Source organism: Monodelphis domestica, chromosome 1 (assembly GCF_027887165.1).
Source record: "Monodelphis domestica isolate mMonDom1 chromosome 1, mMonDom1.pri, whole genome shotgun sequence".
NCBI lineage: Eukaryota > Metazoa > Chordata > Mammalia > Didelphimorphia > Didelphidae > Monodelphis > Monodelphis domestica.
The window spans coordinates 505,234,203-505,254,575 of NC_077227.1; the positions used below are offsets into that span (position 1 = coordinate 505,234,203).

General features: G+C 35.9%; 1 protein-coding gene and 1 non-coding gene across 3 annotated transcripts in view; one reads left to right on the forward strand and one right to left on the reverse strand.

Moving 5' to 3' along the window:
- ARFGEF2 (ADP ribosylation factor guanine nucleotide exchange factor 2) overlaps window positions 1–20,373 on the reverse strand; it is a 120,298-nt gene that overhangs the window by 80,424 nt on the left and 19,501 nt on the right. The window contains exons 2-6 of one of the 2 annotated variants that reach the window (XM_007475772.3): window positions 17,040–17,070; window positions 16,159–16,282; window positions 6,660–6,806; window positions 4,736–4,915; window positions 2,598–2,829 (exon numbers count right to left, since the gene is read on the reverse strand). In XM_007475772.3, the coding sequence (XP_007475834.1) occupies window positions 2,598–2,829; window positions 4,736–4,915; window positions 6,660–6,806; window positions 16,159–16,282; window positions 17,040–17,070 (714 nt within the window). The remainder of the gene's footprint in view (window positions 1–2,597; window positions 2,830–4,735; window positions 4,916–6,659; window positions 6,807–16,158; window positions 16,283–17,039; window positions 17,071–20,373) is intronic. The other variant, XM_007475773.3, reaches the window with a different exon arrangement.
- LOC130456801 (U4 spliceosomal RNA) lies at window positions 2,334–2,473 on the forward strand. Its single transcript, XR_008915830.1, has one exon. It is a non-coding gene; the product is annotated as a U4 spliceosomal RNA (small nuclear RNA).

The following is a 20,373-nucleotide window of genomic DNA, read 5'->3' on the forward strand; positions in this document are numbered from 1 at the left end:
AAAAAGATGTTACTGATCCTTTTAAAGAAACTTCTTAGAAGATAAAATGAACAAAGTGCTGCTACAGAGAATACCACTTAAAGAGATGAGAGATTATGAGAAATACCATGGAAGTAGAATCAACTGGACATGGAAATGGACTGGATATAGATAAGGACTCATTTTGGGTGAGAGTGGAGGAATAATATTTCTTTCAACAGAAATAAGGAAGCTTAGAGGAAAGGCAAGTTTAAATGGAAACATGAGGAATTACTTTAGACATGTTGGGTCTGATATGGTAGTAGGAAATCTAAATAAACATGCTATATATATAAGAGCCTATTTCAGGTCCCAGCTGCTATATCATCTCATAGCTGCAAGATACTCCAATAAATAAGGAGCACTTAACAAAAAGTCCTGTTCACTGTATTCCTAGCATAATCTGTTCACTACATTCATAGTATGCTATAGTCTAGAGAATGACTCAAGAGCTAAAATCAGAAACTCAGGCTACAAACTAACTTGTGACACCTGTGTTCTCTTTTAGGGTATGATCATGTTTAGGGTATGATCCATGGAATTTGGGAATGTGTCCCTAATTCAGTCAAAGTCTTGAAGAACTAGCCCACATCTGAGAACATTCCCAAAATCAGCCAAAAGATAAGTCAAACTCATTTCCCCTCTTCCCTTTTTCCCTCCTTCACATCCCATCCATCAAGGACAATGGTCAAAGAATCTAAAGGATGTGGAATTGAAGGTTATTCTTTGTAACCAGGTGAGGAGTCAGAAGGACTGGAGACAAGTAGGAGTTAGGATGGTGAAAAGAAAAGAGTATATCTGTGACTATTTAGTAAGAAATACTAAGGGAAAGAAGGGACAGCTGGGTAGCTCAGTGGATAGGGAGGCAGGCCTAGAAATGGAAGGTCCTAGGTTCAAATCCAACCTCAGACACTTCCTAGCTGTGGGCCCCAGAGTAAGTCACTTAAGCTTCATTGCCTAGCCCTTACTGCTCTTCTTGGAACTGATATTTAGTATCAATTCTAAAATAGCAGGTAAGAGTTTATTTTGTTAAAAATAAATCAACAAAAGAGACTAAAAAAGAACAGGCAGGTAGGAGAATTAGGAGAGAATGTGTTGGGAACAAAAAAACACAACAGGAAGAGGAAGGGGTTAGCAGTATGAGGAATTGCAAAGGAAAGAAGATATATAAGAGGCTGCTTTTCATGTCTTTGAGTTTCTATAAATCATTTCCCTACAAGGCCTCAGGATCCAGGAAATCCAGTACACATTAAATATGAGGATTCTTATACAAAAATGGGGAAACTGGGAAGTCATTTATAAGTAAGCTACTATCTACCCCAACTCCCTAATCCAATTTACAAAAGGCCTTTGTGGACTATAAAAAAAAAAACAAAAAAAAACTATCCATCAATAAATTTCATTTGTATGCCAAAGTTTTGTATGAGTTTTCTTTTTCCCTCCTTAGCATGGATGCTATTTATCACAGAATCACCCCTCTGGAAAGATGCTTGTTACCAAACGTAGGAATTAAAATGGACAGGAGAACTTGATCAATTATTCTATTCACTTTAAGGGAAAAAATCCCATGAACTTGAGAAATACCACTGCTTCAAACTGGTGCCAAGAAAGATAATTCAGATGCCTACTCGGCCACTAGAGATTTGGGATTATAACTCATAAAAGAAATGAGGGTTGTATATATAAAATAAATTTCAAAATCATTAATGCAGAGTCATGGTAGCTAATGATATGATTCAAAGAGAAAAGACCAAGACAGAGAAAAGAGCCAAGGGGATACATATACTTAGGGGGCAGGAGATAAGATGCCTATCCAGCAAAGAAAACTGAGAAGGAAGACCCAGATTGCTAAGAGAATGAGAAGTGAACAGTATCACAAAAGCCAAGGAAACAAGAAGGAGGCATTCAATAGTACTGTAGAGAGATCAGGAAGGAAAGCTAAGAAAAAGTCATTAGATTCAGCATTTAAGAAATCACTATAAACCTTTGAGAATGTCATTTCAGTAGGGAAATTGGAATTGAGAAATAACTACAAGGTTCAATTCAGTCATTCTCTCTATAAAAATCACAGATTCAGCTAAAAAATAATACATTTACCCTCAAATTTGTATAAGCCCTGTGTATTATAATTATTTCTGTATGATATTTATCCTTCCCACTATTAAGAGTATAAGATTCTTAATAAGGATTGTGTCACTCATCTGCACTTGGCATACTAACTCACATATTACAGGTGTTTTATAAATGTTTGCTAAATCAACTGTTTAGGATTTCTCTAACATTTTATGTTCCATAATATTTCCTTATTCCCTTATAGTTTTATGCAGTGGAAGTATCCTAGCCAATGAGATTTATACGAGGTATGATTATTGCTAATTGAAAACACAATATTCCCTTATGCCTCTAATATTCTCTGAAAAAAAGGAAGGATGTTGAGAACAAGGTCCAAAAAGAAAGAGCAATAGTGATAATTCATTTGAATATCAAGGTGTTTTACCCATAATTGTGATATCTTATTTTACCTTCAAATACAAAGTTTCTTATCAACATAATCAGAAAGTAGATAATGTGGGATATACCTGACAAAGAAGGGCCCCCCTCTAGCTGGGCTTCTCCATTTTCCATTCTATCTTCATGAGAGCCTCTCCGCTGGTGTTCCCCATTTAAGTCAGTTTTTTCAGGAGTTGATGATTTGCTTGGTAGTTGGTTATGCTTCAGCCGATTAAACTTTGGAGATCCTGCCACAGCCTGAAGCACAGGAGACTGGGGTTTGGGATGCATTGCTTTTTCTAATTCTCTGGCCTCCTGTAACTAAAAGCCAGTAAGAGCAAAACTCAATCCAGATAATCCCCCACTTCAAAAACCAGTTCAGATGTTATTATGTTAGTAATTTTGGGGGACTCTCACTCCTTAGATGGAGAAATAAGGGTTGAAGGCAGTAAGGAAAGGGTTGATGAAAATGGTTTCCCTCACTACTCCCTCCCAGAGTCCCTGAATTACTTGAGGGAGACAAAATGGAGATCTCCCCTCAGCGAAGGCTTGCCCCTTGGTGGCCATGCTGGCCCTCAAGGGCGGCGTGGAAGTCTTCTCTACAGGGAGAGGAATGTGGGACCTCAATCTGGACATGCGTTGCTTTGGGGCATTCACAAGCCTCCCCCTCGTGTCTTCTTGAAAACTGGCAACAAGATGGAGTCTGCCAATGGCTTACTCCCTACATGTAAATAAACAAGATTGAATTTGCTATCTGATTGCTTATTTGATTTAATTGTTGACTGGGGCAAAGGGTAGAGGTTAGAGGGGTTGTGGGTTGCCCTAAATTGCTTTCTAAATAAAACTAATTACTGAAGTACAGTAATTAAATCAAATAAGCAGTCAGATAGCAAATGCAATCTTGTTTATTTACATCTAGAGAGTAAGCCATTGGCAGACTCCATCTTGTTGCTAGTTTTTAAGAAGACATGAGGGGGAGACTTATGAATGCCCCAAAGCAGCGCATGTCCGGATTGACGTACCACCTACATTCCTCTCCTTGTAGAGACTTCCATGCCACCAAAGGGCAAGCCTTCACTGAAGGGAGATCTCCATTTTGTCACCCTCAAGAAATTCAGGGACTCTGGGAGGGAGTAGTGAGGGAAGCCATTTTCATCAATCCTTTCCTCACTGCCTTCAACCCTTATTTCTCCATCTAAGGAGTGAGAGTCCCCCCAAATTACATGTTATATCATCCTCTCTGAAACCTACACTGACTGACCCACACATGTAGCTTGAAGTACTTTCTTCCTCATCTGAAATCACTATTCTCTATTCTTCTGCATTCATTATAATTTGCATTCCACTGATAGCATGGTTCATAGGAAGATAGTAGGTACTTATATTCAAAAAGAATTAAAGAATTCATGCATGAAATAATGAGAAAAATAGGAAAAGTACATACTTATTAATAATAACAACAAAATGTAAGAGAAAATAAACCTTCCTCAACAGTTCACAGATTTACATTCCTCCAAATAAAATGCACCTGTATTCAAGATTGTGTTCCCAAAGAAAAGCTAGCTAAGAGGAACCTTGGACTCAAATCCAGCCAGAAGATCCCAAACCTTAATTCCACCACTTACTTCATCTTGGAACTTCTCTTATCCTCAGTAAAATGGGGATAACAACTCAGACCCTACTTCTTCACCAAAAAAATTGCAAAGAAAATACTTTGTAAATGTGAATTTACTATTACTAGGACATTAGGGACACACGTTCAAGCCTAAGCTAAAGTCTCTTTTGACTGGTTTCAGCAAAATCAAGAGTTTTACAGAAAGCCTATAAAGGAAGATACTCTCCTCCTATCCAGCCCCCTGTTAAGGTAGGATTTGGGGTAAAGGAAAAACAAGAGGAAAGATTGACAGTAGCATGTGACCAAGGGTCACATGAGCCTGGGGATCTGGGAAGATTCTATGCCCAACAGTTTTGCAAATTGCAAACCTTTTAATCCTTTAACACACCCCTCAACCCTTATATCAGCCCTTATATTTTCCTCACTCCTCATAAAATCTTTGTAATGATAACAGAGATGAGCAAAACAAATCAACACATTAGCCATGTCCAGAAATGTATGGCTAATTCTCCAACTATGTTTTGCCAGGAAAAAGGTACCACTAGAATATACACATGCATGTGCATACCCTACCTATTAGCCCTCAATTATGTAACTGAAATGAAAACATACCGCTTGGTTCTCCATTCGGGTAAAAATGACATTCAACATCTGAGTGAGAGTGGCCTTGGCAGTTGTCTGATTAATGAGATTTTTACTAGCCAGATAAATGTTATAACATGTCCTAACTGTCTGAAGTATTGTTCCTTCATGAATTTCAATGTGTGGAGAAGTCACTGCTGTAAGAAGTGCCTAAAATGGAAAAGAATATTACACACATTTTCTTTTAATTTATACTTTGTGCCATGTACTCAGAGTCTCCCAAAGGTAAAACCATTTTTTTACTATTTTTAATTGTTTAAAGAAAAGCTTAAGAAAAAGATGGTTAAGCAAACTTTAAAAGTACAATATACCAAGAACTATTTTCAATAATATGATCTATTCAGTGATAACATTAAGCCTGCACTCATTAAATCCATTATGCAAAATTCATTTAGAAATATAAATTATATTTTAATTGAACTTAAAAAGATAGCTGAATTTCTGAGTGTTGACATTTATTAACTATATACAACATTAAGTATTAGATAGATCCTCCATCCAGAAGTCCTACACAAATAGGATAGCCTATATCAATAATAAATTAGGTACATTCCAGAGGAAGTTCATTCCCCACTTTTCCACAATTGTTCTTTAGTTTCTTGTTTAAGCTTTAGAGCAGCAGTTTTTAACTATTTGTGGGGGAGGGACTTCTTTGGTAATCTGGGGGAATTTATGTACTCCTCAGAATAATTTTAAATACACAAAATACAAAGGAAACTATACTGAAATGCAATTTTCAAAATATTTTTTAAAAAATTGAAGGTCTGTAAGCTGAGAATACCTGCTTTAAAGGAAACATAACAATTATGGTCTGGTACTAGACCTTTCTTAGAGAACAAAAATTTTCAAGACTTGAAGATATGGAAGCCTAGCATACCAATCCCAGGTCTATCAGTAGTCAACCAAAAGCAGTAAATGTTGCATAAAAAACCATTCTAGCAATAAAAACGGAGGGCAGGAAATTATTGTAAGTGCTCCTTGAGAAACAGTAGTTGAAAAGTCTCTCAAAAAAGTTGGAGTCTATCAAAAGAAAAAGCCAAGAGAAGTTGTCACATAATCCTAAATTCATAGGCCAATTCTAACTTGTACTAGTTGTACTAACTAGAACTAGTGTACTAATAATAAACTATTAAGTTTAAAACAAAACAAGAATTCCCAGATCCACTGTTCTCATTTAAATAAATTACCTTACCATTTGAGTATTTTCCAGTATTTTGCTTTATATTTACCTTTATAACTTAATATTGTACATTATAATTATTCCCATACATATATCTTCCATATATAAGTTCCATGAAGGCTAACATGTTTTATGTACTTTATATCTACTAGTCTAGTTTATTATTCTGCATATAATAGATGTTTAATAAACTTTGTAAATAATGACACATGTAAAACCCAGTAGAACTAATCCGTGGCTACGATATGGAGGTTGGAGGAAGGAAGGGAAAAGAATGTTTCATGTAACCATGGCAAAACATTCTAAATTAACTAATTAAATAAATGAAGGGTTCTGATCAAGGACACAAGTAATACCCAATGAAACTGCGCGTCCACTGTGGGAAGGGTGGGTGGAGGGGAGGGAGAGAAATAATGTGATTATTGTAACCAAGGAATAATGTTCTAAATAAATAAATTCAAATCAAAAAAAATAAATGAAGGAATTAAAAAAAGTGAATAATCAACCTGAATTAAATAAGACACTAAGAAATTGTAATGTTTAACAATTTAATGGGGGCAGTGGTTTAAGTAATACTGAATGCTTCTATTTCAGTTCAGCACCTGATTTACTAACTTTCTTCTAACTAAGCCAACTAAATGGTAAATTAAAAATTCTCTCTCAAAGAAAACAGCATGTTCATTTAAAAAAGTCATACCAAACAAAAAGAAATACCTTAATTATTTGTAATTGTACTCCTTCATCAGTCTGAGGGCCCTGGAAGCAATTGCAAACGGTTTCAACTATCCGGTCAATCAGGCGCTTCCCAGGGGCTCCACTGTCTGGAGCATTACCAGTAATGTGTCCATATGCAATGAGTTTCTAAATGTAAAGAGAATATAATACATAGATATAAATATATATTAAAGAAGTTTCTGCTTTTTTTTTTTAAAGATGCAGTGAAACACAGGAAAGCCAATATTGAAGGTCTTTAAATTTCACTTCTCATAAATCTCCTAAGGAACAAGATTAAAGTCATTACTCCATGAAATTTGGCACCTCAGAGAAGATCAAGTCTGCCCTACTTTTATCTGGATGAGTAGAATCTATTGCCTTGATTGCCAAGGTAATAATGCAGTATATAAACTCATTAAGAAAAATGCTGAAGTTTACATCAGGAAATTATTTGTATAGAAGATGATGTCTTTCAGAAATTGAGTGCTTCTATGTATTGTGAATCTTAAAAACTACTCAGACTGTACCTTAGAAGATTTGGTTAAGCTATTCCCCTATTATAACAGTGGAGATACTTGATCAGGAATGTATTGGGAACTTTTAAAATTACTCCACCCTACTCAGACATTGCCTTAGGGAAAGATAAAGTTGTAAAGTCCTGATTGAACAACGAAAGTCCCCAACTCATACCTTATAGTAAAGCAAGAACCTTAAGCTAGGTGTATTTTTAGATCTAATACAAAAAGGTGTTAAGTACCTGTAAAGGTTAAATTAATCACAAAAAGGTCAAGTAACTTACAAAAGGCAAGCTTAACAAAAAGGTGTGAAGTACTCAGAAGATATAATCTAACCAGAGAAAGTGAGAACCAAAGAAGATGAGAACTAAGAACGGGCAGTCCTGGAAAAAGCATCTACTGTGATTGGTAGAACTGAAAATTTAGGGGAGGGGACATCTCTCTGTCTCTGTCTCTGTCTGTCTCTGTCTCTCTTTCTCTCTTTCCCTTAATTTCTTCTCTCTTTATTAATTAAAATCTCCATAAATCCCCAGCTGACTTGGGTATTTTCATATTTGGGAATTTCCCATGGCAACCACTTATTACTTATTTTAGATTTTAACTAATTATCCTTACAGTTTTGGCATTTACAGTTTAATACTATAATGGCCTAAATTTCTCAATGAAGAACTGGGGAAAAAAAGTCTACTTACTAAGTACCCATTCATGCCTGTAACACTTTTCCATTCCCGATCTGATGAAGGTAAATTTATAACTCTATACAGCACAAGACTGAAGCACCAAATCCAGATATTCAACTACAAAGTACTGACATTTCTTCTTTATGCCCTACCTTTTAAAATAAATATAATTTATTATTTAAATTAATAAATAATAATACATTATTTATAACAATAAATAATTTATTTATAATTTATTAAATTATATATTATATATAAATTATAATAAATCGATAATAATAAATAAAATTTTAATAAATAAAAATACTACCATTTAAGAAACTTCTAGAAAAGATAATAGATTATAAGAAGGGGAAAACAGTAAAAAATAAAACTGCTGGAATAAGCAGTATCTGAGTAAGAGAGGATTCAAACAACATGCTAATCAATAACAAACCACTAGGATTACCACTCCCCCAAAGTACCCATATTTGTTTGTTTTTGGTTTTGTTTTCATAAAGAGAGGGATGATTTTCTAACTCTCTCTGGAGAACAGATTTCTGTTATTGGAGCTTTAGAAAATGAAACTGCACCCTGGGCTTCATTAATAATAACAGTATCCAGAACAAGGAAGGTGATGCCACATCCAACAGTATTATTTGGTTCTGGTCATTGTCTTTTAGAAAGGGAATTTACTAGCTGGAATATATGTAGAAGAAGGTAAAGATGTGTTGGAGCCAAGAAACAATGCTATCCCAAAATCAAAGGATTTGGAGGTGATTAACTTAGTGAAGAGAATATTTAGAAAAGGATATGATAATTATGTCAATATGATTCATTAGACTTGCTTCTAGAAGGCAAGACCAGGACCATAGAGAAGAACTTACAAAGAGGCATGAAAAGGCACTCTTTTCTAGTGAAAAAATGAGAACAAGCCCAAAATGGAATTAACTGCCAGTGGATTGACTCCAGAACATCTGTCACATACAATACACCTCCTTCTTTCTACTCACTCTCATGCTGAGTAGCTCACTGCTGAGTTTTCCAGCAGAGGCTTCATTCTGAATACTTGCCTGACTACTCCCTCATCAGATCCTCACTTATATCCCACTCTTTAATTTTGGGTGTTCCCCTAAGGCTTCCTTGGAACATTTCTATTTCTTTATCTTCACTCTTTCAATTCCCAAGGGTCTAATTAATTATCATCTCTAGAAGGGTCTCATATCTGAGAACTGATTCAAATTTGTGAGACTAAGAATCACTCCTCAATAGTCAAATGAAGAAATAATTTCAAAGGGAGAATGCAAGCCTATCAACCACATGAAAACATATTCTAACTCACTAATAGAAAAATGAAAAATTAAAATGACCACTTCCATGTCTATACTCCAAAGAGATTGAAAAGAAAAAGGACCCATATGTACAAAAATATTTAGAGTGGCTCTTTTAATTTCTTTTTGTAGTGAATAACTGTGAATTTCTTTTTGTAGTGAATAACTGAAAACTTAAGGGAAAGTATGTATTGGTGAATGGTTAAACAAACAGTACTATATGAATGGGATGGAATACACATTTATTGTGCCATAAGATGTGATTAAATGGATAATTTTAGAGGAAACTTGGAAGATCTCTATGATTAATAATTTACACAATGACAAAATCATTGAGAAAAACAACTTGGAAGACTGTAGATGATGATTAATGCAATCATAAACTATGGAGTCCAAAAGACTGAAAATAAATTTTGCAACAAACCTCTGTCAGAAGTGATAGACTTAAAATTCAGAATGAGACATTCATTTCTGAACATAGCCAAAGTGGGAATGTATTTATTGAAACTATGAATGTTACTTGTGAAGAGAAATAAAGATAATAAATGTTTATAAAATTAGAGAAAGAAAAATTTTAAATCATCTCTATATTGATATGAACCTAGTTGCAGTCTCTATTAAATCTCTAAGTCTGATATCATTTATTAACTTTGTATTGGATAGTCTGAACTGAACATCCCATAAGTACATCAAATTTAATATGTGCAAAACAGAATTTCTTTTCTTCAAGTCCTTCTCTCTTCAGAACTTACCTATTTTGGGGGATGGGTGCCTCATTCTACCTTTATTTTTCACAGAACCTGGCTATGATGAGAGGTCTGAGTTTTCTCAGACAAGATCAGCTTTTATAAAGACCAAGCTCCAACCAATTGAAAACATTAACAAATATTGTTGGTGGTAACTTGTCTTCCCACAGTTCTGAGACTAGATTCATTTCCACAGATAGCAAGGTTGTAATAACCCAAAGATTTTCAGAGACAGTATCTCTGTCCTCTGAGCCACAAATACCTTGTCCTCTGAGTGTTATAATTGTGCTGACTTTTTTTACCTCTCCATTCCTGGAGATGAGAGGTTTATAGGTGTTTATAGGTATAGGAATATATTCCACATATATTCCAAATGCATCATCTATCAGCTGTGCTACCTTTTTTCACCTCCCTCACATGCCACCAAGCAGGATTGGTTAGGTAAAGGAGGAGGGTGAAGAAGGGGAAGGGTAGGGAAGAGGGAGAAAAGGGAGGGGTAATCAGGGGCAGGTATACCCTAACTGCCAGTGGCTCCCCTCTTCTGACTCTGGGAAACAGAGAACTCACCTCTTCTCCTCCATCTCTGCCAGAGTCAGGGAAGACTCACCCTGGAGAGAGACAGGAAGGAGAAGGAACAATGACATCACCTAGATCTTACCTAGTTCTGTTGAAAACAGCCTCATTTTTCCAGTCACCCAGGTTCACAACTTTGGTGTAACCCTCAATTCCTTATTCTCATTGACCATACATATCCATTTAATGCTGTCTTCAGAAATGCCAGTTGACTGACTGACTCCAGAACATCTCTCACCTACATCCCCTTCTTTCTAACCCTACTATAAAGCTCTCATTCATTGCCTGGAAAAATGCAATAGGCTCCTAATATATGTCTAATTTCCCCAAATATCCTTTCTCTCCAATGAATCCTCTACACAGCTGCCAAAATGATTTTCCTAAAGCATAGGTGTGACAATATTAAACCTTCCCCTTCGACCAATACCCTTCAGTGGTTCCTAATAACTCCAAAGAGCAAATAAAAAATCCTGAATTCTGCATGTAGAACTGTTTCACAGTCTGACTTAAATCTACTTTTTCAGCCTTATTACAATACCATTACTACCCTTCATGTACACTTTCTGGTAAAAAAAAAAACAAAAAACAACTTCCTGTTCCATGTACACAATTCACCACATTCTGTCTCCATATCTTTGCATGAGTGGAATGCATTTCCTCCTTACCTCCACCTCTTACAATTCCTAGTTTCCATTCAAGGCATAACTGAAAGCCTTGTAAAAAAGCAGTGCTTGCTTCACAGCTAAATGGAGGTAGCCCTTTACACATACAACAGTTAAGATTTTGATCTTATGTCAGCTATATTATTGCAATAAAGTGAAGCATCAATTCCTGTACTTAATCTTCTGGCCCTTCTCTGCTGATACCAGAGAGCAATTGGATATAGGGAAGTGTGAATCTTAAAAACTACTCAGACTGTACCTTAGAAGAGATGGTCTAGCTATTCCCTTATTGTAACAATGGAGATACTTAGTCTAACAAAAATCAGGAATGGGAACTTTTAAAATTACTCCACCCTACTCAAGACAGAGCCTTAGGGAAAAATAAAGTTGTAAACTCCTGATTGAACAATGAAAGTCCCTAACTCATACCTTATAGTAAAGCTAGACCCTTAAGCTAGGTCTATTTTTAGATCTAATACAAAAAGGTGTTAAGTACCTGTAAAGGTTAAATTAATCACAAAAAGGTCAAGTAACTTACAAAAGGCAAGTTTAACAAAGAGGTGTGAAGTACTCAGAAGATATAATCAAACCAGAAAAGATGTGAACTAAAGAGTGGTGAAAACTAAGAATGGGCAGTCCTGGAAAATGTGTCTACTGTGATTGGTGGACGTGAAAGTTTAGGGGAGGTGACATAAGAGAAAATTTTCTTTAAAAGGAAGGGTAAAAAGTCAGTTCAGGCTAATTCAGTTCGGTGTGGAGTTGGATTCTGAACTCAGTTCAGGAAATGATTTTTAGTGGAGGACTGGAGCCCAGCTTGGAGACGGTCTCATGGTGAGTTATAAGACTAACTCCTCTCTCCCTTAGGCTCAGGGAGGCCTTTAACTACTGCTTGGCTCAGCCTGAGCCAGAGCAGTTTAAATTAATTATTAAATAATATATAATATTTAAATTAATAATTAATTCTCATTCTCTCTCTCTCTCTCTCTCTCTCTCTCTCTCTCTCTCTCTCTCTCCCTCCTTCCCTTAAGTCCTTCTCTCTTTATTAATTAAAATCTCCATAAATCCCAGCTGACTTGGGTATTTTCATATTTGGGAATTTCCTATGGCAACCATTTATTTAAAATTTAAGTCAAAATACTAAAAATTATCCTTACAGTTTTGGCGTTTACAGTAGGCAGCACACAGAAGATCTGGACATAAGCTAATTACAGCCATAAGAAGAATCTAAGTAAATCACACTAATAAGCATCTTTCATAAAATCAGTTATGCTAAGGCAAAAGCTGTGACAGCTTTCCAAAGCAAAAGAAGCTGCATCCTAAATCATTCCACCCACTGAAGAAAAGTACCAGTTTCACCATTCTGTTTCTTTGTCAATTCTTTGGAATTTAAATATTTGTAAAAATTAAATTAAGAAAAGGGAAAGAATGCTTCAACTAGGAACCCTACAGCTCAGACCAACCTTAAACCTGAGAATAATGTAACAAGAACTCTTCTTCCAAGTGTGGACTGAGGTAGTAGATTGTAATCTCTGAAGTTGCTTCCAACTCTGAATTTCTATGATTCTAAAAATAAGATGACCCATTCATGACCCAACCTTATGAAAGCATCTGGTAAAAAGGTAATGAAGTGTTTTGGGGAAGAAACTAAATCTTTCTTTTCTATTTCTAATATCATAACCCTAGCTCAGATCTTCATTATATCTAGACTACAGCTACAATGCCTTAATGGGTGTCCCAGCCTCTGAATCCTCCTCTAATCTTATACACGCTTCTTAGATTCATTTCCCTAATTCATAAATACAGTACATCATTCTAGGGCTCAAAAACCTCCAGTGGCTCCCTACTGTCTACTAAAATTGAAATACCCATATGCTGCTCAGTGCAATCAAGAAGTTAGTACTGGCAACCTTATCCCAATTATATTCCACTATTCATTACCATGTATATTATACTTCAGCTTTAGCAACTTCCCACCCTCCTGAACCTGAAACTTTGCTCCCATATTCACATGATAGAACAGAAAGGACACTGGACTAGAGAGTCTGGAGACCTAGGTTTGAATCTGGCTACAATAAGTATACAGACCATGGGCAAGTCAGTTAATTTCTTTAACTGCATTATTTTTAGTTCCTTAATGATTTATCTATTTTATGTTTACCTTGACTATTTTTTCCACCCATTTCTACTCAGGTCTGGTCTTTTTATCAGGAATGCTTGAAAGCACTTTAAAAATCCTTTTCCAACCCCCATGCCCTTATGTTGTTTTGCTATACAAACTATTCTTGATTATAATTTTATATCTGTTGTCTTCTGGATTTCTAACCTTTCTTCTCCTTTTGTAGTAGTGGCTACTAAATTTTGGGTGTTCCTGACTATAAGCTACTTAGTACTTGGATTTTTTCTGACTGCTTGCAGTATTTTTTCTTTGACTTGGGAGTTCTAGATTTTGACTATAATGTTCTTGGGAGTTTTAATTTTGAGATTTTAAGAGGTAACCAGTGGATTCTATTTTTACTTTGTCCTCTGATTTCAAGAGGTTTGGACAGTTTCCTTGAAATATGATATGAAACCTCTTTCATTAGTTATAGCTTTCAGGAATTCTAATGATTCTTAAATTATCTCTACCTGATATGCTTTCTTTCTTTAAACTCTTACTTTCTGTCTTAGAATCAATACTAAATATTGCTTCCAAAATAGAAGAGTGGTAAGGGGTAGGCAAATGGAGTTAAGTGACTTGCCCAGGGGCACACAGTTAGGAAGTGTCTGAGGTCACAGATAAAGCCAGGACATCTAGTCTCCAGGTCTGGCTATCTTATCCACTGAGCCACCTTGCTGCCCCTTGATATGTTTTCCATGTTAGCTATTTTTGAATTGTGATACTTTACTTTTTCTTAAATTTATTCAGTCTTTTACCATTATTTTAATATTTCTTGATGTCTCATTGAATTATTTCTTTTTGGTTCATTCTAAATACTTAAGGAGATTGTTAGTTAGGTAAGATTATATAACTTCTGTCCTAAGCTGTTAATTACTTTTAATAAGTCTTTCTTCCATAGATTTCATCTTTCCCAGTTCTTTTTTTCTAGTATTTTCATTTCATTTTTAAAGTCATTTTAAAATCCTTTCATACACTCTTGTTCCATTTCTTCCAGGAATTCTAGTTGAACTTGTACCCAAATTGTGTTTTTCTTTGAGGCTCCAAGGCAGAAGAGCGGTATGGGCTAGGCAATGGGGGTCAAGTGACTTGCCCAGGGTCACACAGCTGGGAAGTGTCTGAGGTCAGATTTGAACCTAGGACCTCCCATCTCTAGGCCTGGCTCTCACTCCACTGAGCAACCCAGCTGCCTCCTCTTTGAGGCTTTTCTTGAAGGATATTGTGGAGTCATCCTCTTCTTCTGGATTTGTGTCTCAGCTGTCCCCATCACCATAAGAGTCTTTATTGTGACTTTTTTTGGGGGGGTTACTTGTTCTTTCTAGCCTTTTTGCATTAGGAATAGGTGCTGTACAATTCTAGATGGAATGACTGGGTCATGCCTTTCTTGGATGCTGAATACTTTTTTCTCTGAGTATTTAGCAGTATGTTTGTTCTTCAAGGATCTCAGGGCCAAACAAACTTTTAGTGCCACTAAAGATGTCTGATTCAATGTAAAATCTGATCAAAACCCTTCTGATTTCAACTCCCCTCTGCACCTTGCACCCCCACCTGGTTTTAACCCAGTGCTTTACTGTCCTTTTAAAAAATGATTTTGGTTTAGAAACTGCTTGTGGTTAATTATTTCATTTTCTAATATTCAAAAACAACTTACTCACTATATAAATACCCATATCCTGGTCTAGACAAGGAAAGGAAGTCACAGCATAGGCAGCATGGAGTGAAATTCAGGCACTTTTATTACTGCTGGGGCTGGACACTGGCTCCCTTCCCCATGCCCCATACAGGCCACCAAGTCACTGTACCGTGCCCCTCATTTCCCTACAACAGAAAAAAACAATGGCATAGGCTCAAGGCCCCAATTCCCTATTGGTAATTCACTCTCTGCCTTCCATATAAAAATCATTTTTTTTTGCAACATTAACCCCCTGTCCAGAGTTTGCTGTTGACCAGTGGAGCTAACCAATTCATTAATCCTGACCTGGGTTTGAGTGTGAGCCACACAACTAGGACTAGGCCCTAGTTGAAGCTACAGTAAACTGCTTCTAAAACCAACCATGGTCAGCTAGCTCATAGAGTCACAGGATCAACATAACAGAACTCCAAATTTCCTCTTGATCTAAGCTCCTTAACCTGCTTTTTTTTTTGTAAGCTTGAAAATGGTTTGGAAGCTAGAACTGACATACTGCTTACTTGATAGGATTAGAGCATCACAGCTTCTGCTCTCTTCTGTTCCCATTCTTAGTCCATTATCAGGCCTACAATTAGGCCTGCAACTGCTTCTTGTCCTAGTCTGTCACCCCAGGTACAAGTCCCTTCCTTAGTCTATATTTGATCTGAGATTCCACTCTAGGGTATGAGCAATAGTTTCCAACTGGCATCTCTTTTTTCCTCTGGCAATAGTATCAGGCTCTTCTATGCTAATCCAGGGTCTCTTCTTGCCTAAAATGTACATCCCCAGACCTCTGTTCAGTTCTTGCACTGGAAGGCTCTTAGAAGTGTCCTTCCAAATAGACTCAGTGTCCACAAACCTTTCTGTCTCCATATGCTGAACATATCTGGAACAAAATGACTTGGTGTGATTTTTCCTTGGATTTCTCTAACAAGATTTGGTCTGCTGTATTCCTAGGGTTCTATGGAGTAGCTGTGGGGGAGAGCTGGGCTATACGGCTTCTTCCTATTTAATCATCTTAGCTGGTTTCCCGATTACATCCATACCACCCTTAGCAAAGAGGAAAAAAAATTCACTTCTTTACTTCTGAAATTATTCTGGATACTCAAAATGTTCTTATGCAACACCTAATCACTGGCTCTGAAGAGGCCTTAAAACTTCATGGCAGTGTTAAATTTAAACACATTACCTGCAAGCAGTCTAGTGATGTACTGACCACCCGTGGAGATTTTGATTGACAGGCTAGTTCAAATGGAAGGAAATACTTGTCAGCCTCAATGAAATTTGCTTTTGGTGGTGCAGCAGCCCCAGGTCTGGTTTAACAAAAGAAAGGGGAAAGAGTTAAGGGAAAAAAGTTGTTAACACATATTTAGTTTGGAAGGATTATCACAGTACTTTCAGCTTTCGCTTCTTAGTAAGCTACAATCTTGGCTCTACCCCTTTAGCACAAATTTAGAACTACCTTTTCTGTTTGCAGTTTTCAAATTATATGTGACTACAAACGAGAATCTACGAGCTAGATAATTAAAAATTTAAACCTAAACATTAGGGAATAGACAAGCACCACAAGCAGCAGGATCTTTTTTCAGCTTTTTTCAGGACCTTTTTCAGCTGATCTATTTCCTAGCATTAATTATACTTGGATTGCTAGAAAGAGATCAACTATCACCACTATTAAGGACTTGAACAGATATAAGCTTTTTACATGCTTATGGCAACATAACTGACAAAAAAGATTTTGATCCTATTGTCAAAAAAAAGCTAAAACATTAGCATTAAAATTATCTTGATTGTCCCCATGAGCCCAGTAATATAATATCCCATTATTTATATATTAATTACTACCCACCAAGTATTATGAAAAAAGTATAAAGATTATTGCAAGCTCCTCATTCTATTTTCCATATATATATGAGAGACAGCCTGATATAATGGGGAAAGCATGGGAGTGGGAGGCTGGGAATCATGGAATTTATTTCTAGCTCTAGGACTAATGCTGTACAACTCTTGAACAATTCACTTCTCCAATATGCTTAACAAAAGATAACAGTAGCCAGCTCCATAGCTTACCTTTGCTTTTCTAGCTCTGCTTTAATTTCATCTAAAAAGAAAGACAAAAAAAAAGGTACATTAGATACATGTAACAATTATGTTTAACTTTTTTTTGGACTCAACAACTTTTATTATAATATGGGTTACACAGAAGACAAAATAGTGGTTACAGAAAGAGAAGCAAAATGTTATGTTAAAATAGGGATTAAGCAGTCGGATGGTTGATACTTTGTTTCAAGAAATAATAAGGTTTAAGAAAACAATATCAGTGGGTTTTATTAATCCACTACCAAAATATATAGGATATTTTTTCCCCTTTAGAAAAATGTAATCCTAGAGCTTAGGTTCTTTACACTTAAATAGTAAATTGCAGTACATCATATCTCTGTATCATATATGGAGATAATGTATGGCATCAGGGGCAGTTAGGTGGCACAGTGAATAGAGAGCCAGGTCTGGAGTTGGGAGGATTTGCCTGAATTGAAATCTGGACACGGATAATTCCTAACTATGTGACCCTGGGGAAATCACTTAACCTTGTTTGCATAGCCCTGGTCTTTCTGTCTTAAGAGTTGTTACTAAGAGAGAAAGCTAGGTTTTTTTTAAAAAAGATAATGTAGCAGATCACTCATTCTAAAACAAACAAACAAAAACCTTTAAGCCATTAGTGATTTAGATTTACATATCAACATTTCCCCTTACATGGTGTCTTTTGATAGTGGGGATTTTGTGAAATTTTGTTCTTAGCAGTTCCATGACATTCAGTTCTGAAAGTTTAGGATTCTTTTTTGCTGGCAAACTGTCCATGACTTTACCTCAGAACTCTACAGAAAAATTACACTTACATTAAAATGCAGATTGCTAATTTTTTACTTGTTTACATACAGGCCAATTATACCCACACCATCCATAAAAGAGCTGAAGAAATATCTATACACACAACCAACATCTCTGCAAACTGAAAGGAAATAGATAATCTGAAGTCACAGCCTTACAGGAACAAGAGTACAGGTACATAAGGAACATAGCATTTAGATGAGATCCAGCTTTGCCTCTCTTCCCTAGTTATCTTGGTAAAAGAGGAGACATGAATTTGTAGGAATGATCAATGAGCTCTGATACCATGAGAAGGATAAATAAGCTTTCAGAAATCAATGTTCACAAAGTCAAGGCCATTTGGATAATGAGCTCATGTCACAGAGCAACATTAGTACCTAATCTGATGAAAGCTAATCATAGTGAGGTTTCTCTCTAGTTTTTGCATTTATTGGTATTAAGTAAGGTTGGGTTTGCTAAGGATTCCCTGATCGGAAAGAAGAAAAAAGTTGCTTTCTGCAAACTTCTCCAACTTCAAACCTCAAAGTAAAGATATTTTGTGATGTGTCCACTGTTACTATTTCTTCTTTATCCACAAATGGTCCAGAAAAATCTAGTTTTTTAAACTTCTACCCAAAGGAAACTTTTGGTAGAAGTCTCTCTATATATTTTTTTAGCGTATCACATATTTCCCATCATTGGAATTCCTTCATGAAAATAAGAGTTGAGCTGGATTCAACCCGGAATCTATAAATTAAAACAGGAAACCAGTACAAAGTAAAAGCCTCATGAAATAACATCATAAGAATTCTAGAACATGGAGCTACCATTCAGTACTCCTACACCCAATCTATATACCTAGAACAGTTTGTGAACAAAGGCAAATTCACAAACCATCTTAGGGTTCGATATAAGGACTCTGATCCCCGGCCCAACCCAATAGACGATAAACATTCATTCTGCCCAGGAACATAAAGGAAAGGGAGAAGAATAAAAGATTCAAGCAGGACAAAAGTATCAACAATGAGCATCACAGCCTGGAGGGAATAAGTATAAATTTTGGAAAAAAAAAAAAGGTGACAGAATCCTAGCTGAAGCTGGTCTTTTTCTACCAATCAAGTCAACTAGAATATTTCCCAAAGAAATGAAGCTTTAAGGAGGAAGGATCAAAGTGTGAAGAGGATTCTCAGATGCAAGTGATGGGAAATACCAGCTTAAAAAAAAAATCAAAAGACCAAGAACAAAGGCATAAAATAAATAAAATAAAAACAACACAAAGATAAACCAAAAGTGAAGATAAAAGGGAGAATAAGTAAAACCTTGAGAGAGACCAAAGCACTTTGAGCAAGTATTATAATATGAAGAAAAATCATTTAATATTACCCAACAAAATAAATCCTGCTGCCTTCTCAGAAACAACATAAAACAAAAAGCTCCAGAATGGTTCAAAAGAAAATCAAAATGCTTTAAACTTTAGCTTTTTTTGGTGTGGCTCTGGTGAAGTTGGAACTCCATCTCATTTTTTAAATGGATAAAATGTTTTAAAATAGGTCAAATTAAATACATAATGAAATACTGGTTTACAAAGTAAACCAACAAAACAATTATGATGGTAATAATTATAACTAGCATTCATATAGCACTTTAAGGTTTGCAAAGCACTTTATGTCACATGATCCATATAACCATATGATCCATACCTCTATGAGGTACTATTATTTAGTTTTAGAGAGCATGAAATCTAAAAAACTGAAATACCTTTAAAGTGTACACATAGAGTATATTGACAATACCAAAAAATTATTCAAAGAAAATTAAAAATGTTGTTAATAAAAAGCAAATTGTTCAAAAAAGCATATTTAAGATATCAAAAGGACTGCTTACACCATATGAAGTTGTATACAGAATTGTTAAGTATAAAAACTTCAACCAGTAATCAAGCAAATAAATATATATCAATCCCTTCTTTGGATGATCAGGCATTCTGTCAAGTGCTGGGGATACAAAGAAAAAACCTCTGTCCCAAAGGAGCTTATATTCTTTGAAGCCATTTCCAAACCATACCACTCTGTCTGAGTACCCTTGCCATGCCTTCCTCCCTTCCCCATCTTTTAATTCCCCTCAAAGTTGTTTTCTCCTATTAGAATGCATGATTCTTGAGCTAAGGGGTTATAGTATCCCCAGAGCATAGTACAATACCAGGCATATAATAAGCACTTAAATTCATGACCATTTTTCACTTAAAAAAAATAATACCTTTGCAGGGGGTTCTCAGTAAAGATTTTTCTCCATCAATGTGGAATGGTACATTTTCAACAACTTATATAGTCTTTGAGAGTTGGTACATTTTCAACAACTTATATAGTCTTTGAGAGTTGACTGGAGCAAGAAGAAGGTGCTTTTCCCAGGTTCATAAAGACTATCAATCAATCAAGTATTTATTAACTAGATAGACTGGGAGGACTATGTATTAGGGAAATTCAAAACTCCTCCTGAGGGTTTGGGGAGGTGTTCTATTCTGGACAGGTAGAGTTTG